An 11,436-nucleotide genomic window follows, 5' to 3' on the forward strand; every position below is an offset into this window, starting at 1 on the left:
TTTCACTCAAGTCAGATTTCGTTCTGTTCTGTTGCTTTGATTAAAGCTGATGACAGTGCGTTTGCCGGCTGAAACACTCTACACTACTGACTCTTAAAGGCACTGTGATTTTACACTGACTACCACAGTGTGGAATATTAATGACATTCAGTGTATTGCTTTATCAAGAAGGACGACCATGAATCCCCTTTTTTTCAACCAGCTTGTATTTAAATGTAATGATTTGCCCCCTAGTAATTACTTTTTAATAGAAAACTATACGTTTAATTTATTTGCAGTAAAAGCAAAAAAGGTTTCTTATGGACTGAAAAAAGAAATAAAACCTCAAATAAAAGTAGAAACTGTGCATGCTATTAATGATAAGCAATTCTTTTCTTAATTGAATTTCTGCCAACAAATATTTCAAAAAAATTCGAACAGCATTTGAACAATGACATTTATGTTTACAATTCAATTTGAAATACATTAAGCCTAGCTTTCTAATGCATAAACGTAATATTTTCCAAAAGTAGGAAGTAGATATGATAGAAAAAAGTCAGTTCTTGCTACAGAAACAAAAAGAAGGATTTGTAGAGAAGTAATTAGAAATTGAGCTACACTACCCAAATCAGTTTTTTGTTTGTTAGTGATCCATATGTCATTATTCAGAAACAAAATTCATTCCTGAAATGACATTTACACATTGTATTGGGGGGGGGTCTACAGGTGTTCTTAAAGTCAGCTGACAGCTTGTCAGCTGTTGATGATTAGGGCAAAAAAGCAAAGAAATGCCAGATGCAGAGCTGTTGCAGTTTTTTGCAGTTATTACTGGCACTTCTGTGCTGTGAAATGTGTGGGTGTGGGAGTGAAGCCAGCGGTGCTCTGTGTATGCACAGTGAAACATGAGCTCAGATCTGACCCGTCCTTATTGCAGTCACATGGTTAAGTATCAAAGTGTGTATTCGGTCTAGGGCTACATGCTGAAATCCGATTTGAAAAGATCAAATAAAACATTTTAGGAGTAGATTTGTGCCACTTCAGTCCTGAAATGTGAACGGCATCGGAATGAAATACTGTATTTAGAGAAAAAAAGGACATAAAAGCTCATACCATCTTAGTAGTGGGTTTACACCAGAGCTCAGCCCTCAAATACAGATTATTGGCCATTAAAGTAGAGGACAAAATGTCGGAGATTATCTGATAAATCACATGGCTAATAAATCTTTCGGACTAAGCCCTCGCAGCCATGCTCAACCTTCCATTCAGCCTTTGGGCGCAATTAATCCCGGCTCAGTTTGAGCTCATTTGTTTCCATTGGTCTTCTTAATGGATCAATGTAGATAATGATGTTTGATAAGGCCACAGACGAAGCTTGTTTGTGCATATAGCAGGAAGACCACAGGGGGGCAGCACAAGCCCAAGAACACGCTATACTGCCAGGCCATTAACTTCCACAGTCAAAAAGAAGTAGAAACTGATACATAAAAATAATGTAGGGATTTGTTTAAAGTCAGTCAAGACACATTTTTATGCTTATTTCCTGACTGAACCATTTGAAAGCGATCACATTTTGATATCTAGATTGCATTGCTGATTTATATCAGTAGGTCAATTGAGTTACACATTTTCAAATCAAATAAGATTTGTCACATACAGAGTACGACATTGCTTTTTTTTGACTGTCCGAAACTAAAGAATGTAGATGTAAATAGAATTAGCGTATAAAAAATGTTATAGAACAAAAATATAAAGTATAAAATTATAAGCTGTGCAAAAGAGGAGAATGTGGACATTTCGTTTCTTTCCCTAAATCTTGTACAAATTATGTCAGTCTGTCCACTTTCACATGAACATTTCTAATAGGGCAGTGACTCATCCTATAATCCCTGTCGAACACAGGTTAGGCCAAAGACTCTGATTCCGGACAGCCTTCCCCACAGCCCATGCCAGGAGCAGCAGTCCAGCCAGCCACTGAGTCTGTCACGCGGTACTGCTGTGGTCAGCCCCAAAAGCCAGGGACTCGGTACCTTCAGCTCAGACAGGATGTCCAGCGGCCAGAGTGAAATCACGCCACCTCCCCTGCCCATGCCCAGTGTCTCCACAGCCAGCCCCGGTGTCGCGTACGCCATCATATCCGCCACCTCGCCTGCAGCAAAAGGAATGGCAGCCATGAGCGAGGCAGTGAAAGTGCAACCGCTGATCTTTAGCCCAGACAGCAAGGTCAGACAGTAGCCTGATCGGCTATCAGCACTGTTTACAGCTCCGATGAAAGCTTTTAGACATTTAATCCAAAAGCTGAATTGTTCTTCCAATTGTTCTTCTTTCGAATGACTTGGAAACAGTCGGTCAGTGTAATAACAAAGCGGACATCTGACAAGACGAACACAGATACAATCATAGTGCCATTGATCACAGTGGATTAGAAATACACCATTGTACAGAACAGTATTCAATAGTAGAATGCTGCAGTGTTGATTCTGATCACTTGATCTGTACATTGTAATGCTTCGGGAAAACCTTTCCCTCATTGTTCAACTTAACCATCCTGGGCACTTGTACATGAAGTCTTTTTTTATTTTTTTTTTTAGAATCCTGAAGTGTCTCAGAGTAGGGTCTCATCCCTACGTTTGAGTTTTGCAGCAGTAATTAATCTCAGGACGGGATGAAAAATGGCTTTCGGCTGACACAGGGAAGATTTGTGAGGCTCATTACGTTGTCGTTTAGGGAGAGAGCGGTGGTCCCAGTGACCACTGCTCATATTCAACTCTCACAGGCTAAATTTTTCCTCTTACCACCTATAGACAAGGCAGTCACATCATTCATTGATTATATAGTAAAGATCAGCAAAGGCTTAATAACAGATTCTCCACTCTTATTTCGCTCCACAGGTTTGTCTTACTATGAATTTGTAGTTGATTTAAAAAAAGAAAGAAAGAAACGATTTAACTATATTGTAGTATGTTCTGTTACACCATGTTTCGTATTGTTATTCTTATATTGTCATCAGTCAAGCTTTCTTCACAATGAGGTTTGGAAATCTGTTTTCTAGGTGATAATAATCCAGCCACAGATCCCGAGCAGCTCTCAGGGTTCTCCAGGCCCCCAGGCTAAGATCCCCTATCAGGAGCCCAGTCCTGCCCCCTCCCCCCCACACAAGCTCAATAAAAAGGAGGAAGACCCAGAGGTATGCTCACTGTATATAGTCCACTACATCTGTAACAAGAACTGACAGACAAATAGAAATGTTCGGTATCAAGAAATAACCATAGACACCTCAAGGATATACTTGTCTGAAGTCATATTTACACAATCGGATTCTCATTGTGTCCTGGGGAGCCTTAAAGAAGCGTACTGTCTATGTAGTTACATACTTAAGCTGAAAATCTGTACTTTTTTTTAACACAAATCATGATGCACATCTAGAATTCTGATTTGCTACTAGCTATGAGGCATTGTTCCCATAATCCTTCGGTTCCTAACAATCCCTCTTTCTTCAGAAAATTGCGTTCATGGTATCGCTCGGCCTAGTCACCACAGAGCACTTGGAAGGTGAGTCGCCCTACGCAGATCCTGTTTCCTGAATCGAACTTGATCCTGTTATAAGCTGCCACAATAGCAGGTATATATTTTTTTCCCTTATGGCAGAAATCCAGACCAAAAGACAGGAGAGGAAGAGAAGAAGTACAGCTAACCCTGCATACAGCCTGTTTGATCCAGAGGTAGCACTCAAAATCAGCTGCACCACACACCTTAATGTTTCAATGGCGAAAGGGAAAAAATGTGAAAAATGGTTTTAGTATTTAGTCGCTTTAAAAATGGGCAACAAGGAAAAATAAACCAAGCATAAATGCTAGCAAGTAATGAAGCCAATCGGGCACAGATCACTTAGCAAAAACATCAGCAAGGGATTTAAGGACATGCTCTTCTGTTTATTGCTCCATTAGGTTGTTCTGTATGTCCTTTACTAAGGTTCACAGTTGAACGCACATATGTCCTCTATTTGAGAACATTTGAATAATAAACAAGCGAGTCCTGTTTTCTTCGAATGTATTCTGCATTTTAAATACATTTTCTTTTCTTTTTTTTTTACGAGCTCCATAAAACCGGTTCTCTATTTCTGCTTTCCAGCGCAAAAGGCTTGCATCAAATTACCTGAACAACCCCCTCTTCCTATCAGCCAGAGGTAAAACTCATTTCTCTTCCCATCAACACAACAGCTGTGGTAGAGCTCACAAAATTACATCTGAAGAGGCACAATCATGCACTGTGTTACCACACGCGCGCACACACACAAAACAAGAATAACATGTTAGCGAGCTATACAAATAGGATCTAAGCTCATGCAATGCATTGTGAATATCAAAGACGCAAAAAGCATGTAAGTGCAGGTCTACAGTGCCATTATGGTCACGTATCAAATACGTTGTTCGTGCTTTTGATCAGTGTTTCCAAATGCAATCTCTCTCGCGCGCGCTCTTTCTTTCACACACGTACACTGTCCTTATTGCATGAAGAGCATGAAAGTGTTTGCATTGCCACGACCAGTACAAACAGAATACGCCATAATGACACATCGCTATACACATTAGATCTGTTACTTTAAATCCACACCTAATTACAGGGTCACTGAAGGTTCTCCACTGAAAGCTCTTTTGAGCAGGCAGGAGAATAGGCTTCTGTACCCAGGAAACTCTAAAACATGCTCTGTTGTTACAAACCAATTGAGACAGTGCTATAAAAAGAAGCACCTTAGGCTTGATTTCTGTGTGCTCAGCTTTGTTGCATGGCTATAATTGTAATCTAACCCATGAATAACCCTGTCTTTTCACTCTGCAAGCTACTAACTTATTCTCTGCTTCCTATTCACACGCCAGACTCTGAGGATCTGTGTTGGAAGGTATGTAGAGATTCTGTATGTGGAAGTTTGTCTTGATCTGTAACCTGTTGTTTAATGTTCCTAAAAAAGCTTCATAGAAATAATGCTGTATACATGAGGGATGCAATACTACCAGGTTTTTATCATTTACAAATGTTAAGTATGTAAATATTAATAAGGATTTGTATTTTTATGGACATATATAGATATAGCAACAATACTACAGTTTTTCCTTTAAAAAAAAAACAACTAAACCAACTGTCCACATGAGTCAGGAATTCATGTGTCATTCATGCAACTACCCAGCCAATAAAAAAAACTTGAGATACAAGTCAAGAGCTTTAGTTTCCATCAAACATCAGAATAGGGAGGGAACGTAATCTCATCAGGCAACATTTTTCCAATCTTAAACTGTCCGGTTTGAAGAAGCCCTTTGTCACCTCAGATTCTATTTTCCTGGCTAACAAGAGTGGACAGCAATGAGTAGAAACCAGTGCAATATTCAGACCAGCCTGTCCGGCCATAAAAACCATGCTATTCTGATGTTAAACATGTACATCGATCAGGCATATCATTATGACCGATAACACTGATTATCTCTTCATAATGGCGCCTGTTAGTGGGTGGAGTATTTTAGGCAGCAAGTGAACATTGTGTCCTTAAAGTTAACGTGTTAGAAGCAGGGAAAATGGGCAAGCGTAAGGATTAGACTGAGTTTGACGAGGGCCAGATTGTGACTGGGTCAGAGCATCTCCAAAACTGCAGCTCTTGTGGGATGTTCCCGGTCTGCAGTGGTCAGTATCTATCAAAAGTGCTCCAAGGAAGGAACATCGGTGAACGCACATGAGGAGCGAAGGCTGGCCCGTGTGGTCCGATCCAACAGATGAGCTCCTGTAGCCTGTAGCAGTTTGCTGAAGAAGTTAATGCTCGACAGGTCAGAACTGTTCGGGGACCAAAAGAGGGACCAACACAATATTAGGCAGGTGGTCATAATGTTATGCCTGATCAGTGTATCTGTATGCTTTTTATGCATTACACTGCTGCCACAAAATCGGCTGTTTGGTGCACGAATGAGCAGTTTTTCCTAATAAAATATCAGCATGAAACGTAAGGAGTTGGTCATTATCTTAATTTTCTGTAAAATATCTTAAAGTTTGTATTTATTTCCTCATAACTTTTCATGTTAATGATATTTGGGAAACATTCATACACTACTAGGATTCATATCAAATCCATCATGTTTAGATTTGTAGTACTGATGTTGTTCTGCTGATGGAGTTGAAGATAAATATGAATGAAAATGTTGAAAAACGACACTAGTATATCATCACATTTAAGCTGCACAGTATATAAACCATTTACCATTACGGACATATTGATTTTGATTATTATTGTTGGAATGGTGGAATTAATTTGTATGCAGTCCTCAGATGTATATTATGGGCTGTTGCCCAAAAAAACTACACTAACACCATTTTGTTTAATAAGCAATCTGATTGCCTTTGACAGATCCAAGTAAAGCTTTTAAATGAGGAAGTGTGTATCTGACAGAGCTGTTCGATGCGACGTGCAGAAACAGTTCCCATCTAGAGCCCAGATTAAAAGAATCAATCAAAGCAGCATGTCAGGATAATATTGTGCCTTGCTTATCTTAAAAATCAGCCCTTACTGCTGTTACTTTCCTGCCAGTACACTAAGAGAATGCAGATGTACAGAGCAGGATGATGATAACAGGGCTGTGAAGTGTGATGTGTGTTTTGTACATGGCTGCTGCAGGAGGAGCTGGAGCATGATGACCACTGTGCTGTGTGCAAAGAGGAAGGAAACCTTCAGCAGTGCCATAGCTGCACTCGTGCTTACCACCTGGACTGCTTACACCCTCCAGTCAAATCCCCACCCAAGGGCATGTGGATGTGCCCTAAGTGCCAGAAGAAGGTCAGTCACTCAGAATATTCAACATATAAACATTGATCTTCAAAGCAACTAATGATGTCTAAAAGCACTGTGCATACATTTAAAGGTTTTTTTTTCTTCTTCTTTCTCTTATGAAGGTTCTAAATAAAGAAAACTTGTCTTGGCCACACAATTTTGTCCAGTCTTATGTTACACACAAAACAGGTAGGAACCTCTAGACGTGTATTAAACAATCTGCATACACGGCATCGGTTTGTAGCAGAGCACGTGTAACGCAAGTCTGTATGTGCATGTCTGTAGTGAGAGAGGAGGAGAAGAGAAGACTGATGAGGAGGAATAATGAGCTGAAGAAAGAGTGTGCACACCTGAAAGAAGAAGACCAGAGACTCAACAAATCACTCTTGGTACAGTTCATGTTGTTTTACTTAAATACTGATGAACATATTTTACTCTGACACAGAAGCAAAGAAAAAGCTTTTGCCTTTTATAACATTCATAGTACAAGGAATGAACTGTCTGATACTGTAGACACCACAACTTTAATTAAAGCTTGAAGCATTGGCAAGTTGTGAATAAAAGACTTTGGGGGTGGTACTGGCATCCCAAGATCCTGTCTGATTTATTTTTCCTTTAATACAAAACATCATGTGTCATTCCAACATTTAATATGACTGTATTTAAATAGGATGTGTAATAACCATAGACTAGAGACTTTCTGGCTCTACTCTTCATTTATAAATATATATAAGTATTATAAATTACCACCTTAAGATACATCATGCAAGTATTATAAGGAGCAGTTCAAATTTGAACAGTGCATCACTAGTAGTGTTTAATTGAATTGTGTTGCTTGCTTTGAACACATAAAATTTTTTTAAGTACAGTAATCCCCCGCTTTACCGCGGTTCGAACCTCGTGCCCCCGGTATTGCATTTGCGGAATTGCATTTGCCACATAACTAATTTGTTTTGCTGATTTTCCCGGTCTCTCACGGATAGCACGATAGACCAAAAAAACGTATATAACTCCATAAAAACAATTCCCCATATGTTGAAATAATAAAATGTATTAATAAAAATATCATTATCAACTATAAAATAAAGTTTATAAATAAAGTTTATAAAAACTATAAAACAAATTGCTATGTTCTCGCAAATGTTTTCGGTGGATGTTTTAAAGTGTGTGGGAGGAGGATTTATGGCGTAAACAATAAAAAAATAATAAAAATAATTAAATAAAAAAAAAAAAGCATTTTTGAGGTAGCGCCCGTTTTGTGAATGAATTTAGTATATGTGGATGCCTGTTCATAATTGTGAATACTAGAGAGAGAGGATTGCTGTACATACTGTAAGTTGTATTGTTATTGGTATATATGTGAACAGTGCATCATTAGAACTAAATCGGTAATTAAACGCGTGATTACTTGGATTGGATGGGGTTGTGGACACGTCATAGCAGCCACACGGGGGATTGTATACTGAGGTGTTTCGACATCGCAGCCAGATGATACTAAAATAAAATGTGTGCAGGCACATATTTGGACAAGTGTTGAATACGCTGTGATCAGGTGCTAGAAGACTAACCTGCAGAAATGTGTCCCTATAGAAATGCAGAGACGTGAAGGAACGTCTGCTGAGTCAGCAAAGAGAGACTCAGGCGTCTCTGGAGCGTCTGCGAGCCCTAATCCGCCTCATCCAGCGTGATCACATGATCCAGGTCACCATGACAGCCACCACCACCACTTCAGGGGGAGCAGCGCTGCTCTCTCTGCCCTGGATCAAACCAAGCTCCACCAGCAGCACGAGCAGCTCCACAGCACCCCCTGCGGGGCCCTCCACACTGCTGCACAAGAGTGTGCTGCATTCCCAGGGCAACAACTGAGTCCATCACAGGCAAAAAAAAAAACACTTTATACATGACAACATTTGTGCTTTTCTTTTTACCACACAGCTCTTCCTGAGCTTAATGAAATATACTCACAACGAAGCCGGAGATTGAAATCTGGCCAATGTGGGTTCCCCCTATGAGCTGTATTGTCTTAAGGAAAAAGATATCAAAAAATATAAAGGAAGAAAAAAACAAAAACAAATACTAATTACAGTATATTCTTATGTCAATTCATGAGTATTTTTTAAACCCAACACCTACAGTGCTTAAGAGATTTTTTTTGTTTTTGTTTTTATACTTGTTTTCAATTTACTAAATGTTCTTGGCCTTAATGTATTTATGACAAATGAGCAGATAACCTTGCCGTCATGAATACGAAAAATGAAGTATTTTATGCGGCTAAAGCCTTTCTTTTTAAATTACAATTTTCTTTTTTTAAAGGGGCGGGAGGGGATACTTGTTCAACATATAGTGAAAGAGAACTCTAGAGTAGCGGTAGTTAAACAAGACTTAAGAGACAGAGAGAACTGTACAGTGATCTATCCGAGTAGAAAAAAGAAATTATTCTCATTCTCCTAAGAACAACATTTGCCATAATAATTCAGGTGAACAGGAGACGGGAGAGAGGTTTTCGTTGTGTATGTACTTGAGAGCATACGAGCCTTCAAACAAAAAAACAAAAACAAAAAAAAGAACTTTTTTCAGTATTAATAGAGTTGAGATAAAGGAACAAAGTATTTAAGATGACTACAAAATTTAGCATTTTTAGTGGAGAATTTAGTATTTTCATGCGGATGCCTGTTCATAATTGTGAATTGAAGTATTGGAGAGAGGGGATTGTTGTACATATGTTGTATTGTTATAACAGGTCTTTCAGATTTTTTGTTTCCCTCTGTATTGTTACTCCAAACAGAGCCTCATCAATGATGTTTCTTTCTGTTGTACTGACAGCAAATGTTGACATTAGGAAGGGCCATTCAAGTACCAACGATTGTGTGCAAATGTCGTCATAGCCGTTCTTTTCTTTCTCCAGTATATAAGATATGCCAAAAAAAACCCACCTTACATTTTAAAGCTGGGAGAGTTCCCATCTTTCACCATTGTCTTTATCTGTATTGTTTGTATTTCTAGTTTTTGCTTTAATGATGCCTTATTTCCTAATCGCCACACTGACATTATGTACAATTTCACATATTATTGCAAGGACACATCTGGCTGGTATTGTGTCTGTTTTGGTTATTTAATTTTCTTGGTTATTTAACCTGTGAGATGATCTAAATGAACACTGCCTCAAGAACAAGATTAGATTACGCCAAGGTTTATTAAATACATCACAGTCAAATGAGAAAACTTACCTGGAATGTTTTTTTTTTTGTTTAGTTTTTTTAAAGAAAGGACAATTTTTGTGCATCACCTTTGCTAGTTTGTCTTCCTGTTCTTCTAAAGGATTTCTCAAGGTGCGCAGTTGACCTGGCCTGTGAGGCAGGGCTGCTTCTCAACCCCTGCATCTGCCTTTGCTTCTTATGTCTTTAGCTACTTATCAGCGTTCAAACCCAAGTCAGCAGGGTCTGAGCCTGATCATGGTCCAGTGAAGCAGAGGACTTTGTTTCCAGAAATAAAACAGTGCAGGTCACTTTGGGTCTCGAACTGCGTTCAGCTCTGCTGGAATCACCCTGATCAAAGATTGCAAAATAACCATAGCAGATTTAAAAAAGAAACAACTCGACATGAAATATCCGATATCATCGAATTATCATGACACAAGGGCTTCACAGGTATGGGATTTATAGATGTGGAAATATTATTTAAGTGCATATCATAGATTACTCACATGGTCTGTAAATTATTGTACATGTCTCAAATCGAGTCAGACCCATGTGCACCATCCAGAGCCGAATGTAAGAAATTCCATGCATATCACCCACTGGCCCATTAAAACACCCACGCCACAAATATATCGCCGACCTTAAGGGATTAGCTCACAGGAAACTGCAAACGCTACAGTATATAGATTCAAATCAAACCATGATGCAAACAGGAAAGTCAATGTTTTTTTTTTTTTTTTTTTTTTTTTTTTTTTTTTAAAGGATAAAAAGTCAATTTGCCCATATCAAAGCTCATAGTGAGTGTGTTCTTCTGCCCTTCATGCGTCATACGAGACATGTCCCCACCTCCTCTGCAGTCCACCTTCCCCCATATTCCAGAATCTTCTCCGGGACAAACTGTGCCGTGCTTATACAAATCTATTTTAATACACTCGACACTACGTTGAACAAGATGAAACTTTTTTATATTCTTTTATCAATGAACGTGAGAAAGAAAAGAGACAAAAAGAACATGACAATTTTTTATTGTTTGCCAATTATGCATTTAGCTTGCAATGTGTGAAGTGTTTGTATGCTATGAGGAAAAAGGTAGCAAAAATAAAACCAATATGGAGAAGGCAACAAGGCTACTGTTAGATGGATGTCTTCGGACTGTCAGAGTAGTGTGTTTTTCTTTGTCATTATGGAAGGGGACTGTCCAGTGGATAGTATGTATAGGAAAGTGTTTGTCTTACATATGCCAATGTAGTTTTTTTCTTCTTTATGATGCATTCGAAGTTGATCGATGGAAGTTGGTAAATGGTAAAGAGTAGTCACACTTTTTTGTACCAAGTTCTTATTGAAAACTGAATCAATAATAAACATGGAAAATTGAAGTCTTTTTAAGTGTGTTGTATGAGCCTGTTGTGCGAGCTTGTGATTATATAGTGCATTTACAGATTATAAAGCAGATCT

General features: G+C 38.7%; 1 protein-coding gene across 3 annotated transcripts in view; it reads left to right on the forward strand.

The window, feature by feature from the left end:
• Positions 1-11,357, forward strand: part of phf21b (PHD finger protein 21B) — a 67,894-nt gene extending 56,537 nt beyond the window's left edge. For all 3 annotated transcript variants that reach the window (XM_083528478.1, XM_083528479.1, XM_083528480.1), the window contains 10 exons: positions 1,879-2,199; positions 3,029-3,163; positions 3,477-3,528; positions 3,625-3,698; positions 4,108-4,162; positions 4,854-4,876; positions 6,632-6,790; positions 6,907-6,973; positions 7,070-7,173; positions 8,375-11,357. In XM_083528478.1, coding sequence (XP_083384604.1) covers positions 1,879-2,199; positions 3,029-3,163; positions 3,477-3,528; positions 3,625-3,698; positions 4,108-4,162; positions 4,854-4,876; positions 6,632-6,790; positions 6,907-6,973; positions 7,070-7,173; positions 8,375-8,650 — 1,266 coding nt within the window. In that variant the 3' untranslated portion in view covers positions 8,651-11,357. The remainder of the gene's footprint in view (positions 1-1,878; positions 2,200-3,028; positions 3,164-3,476; positions 3,529-3,624; positions 3,699-4,107; positions 4,163-4,853; positions 4,877-6,631; positions 6,791-6,906; positions 6,974-7,069; positions 7,174-8,374) is intronic.
• Positions 11,358-11,436: the final 79 nt, after the last annotated feature.

Source organism: Silurus aristotelis (genome assembly GCF_946808225.1).
Source record: "Silurus aristotelis genome assembly, chromosome: 24".
NCBI lineage: Eukaryota > Metazoa > Chordata > Actinopteri > Siluriformes > Siluridae > Silurus > Silurus aristotelis.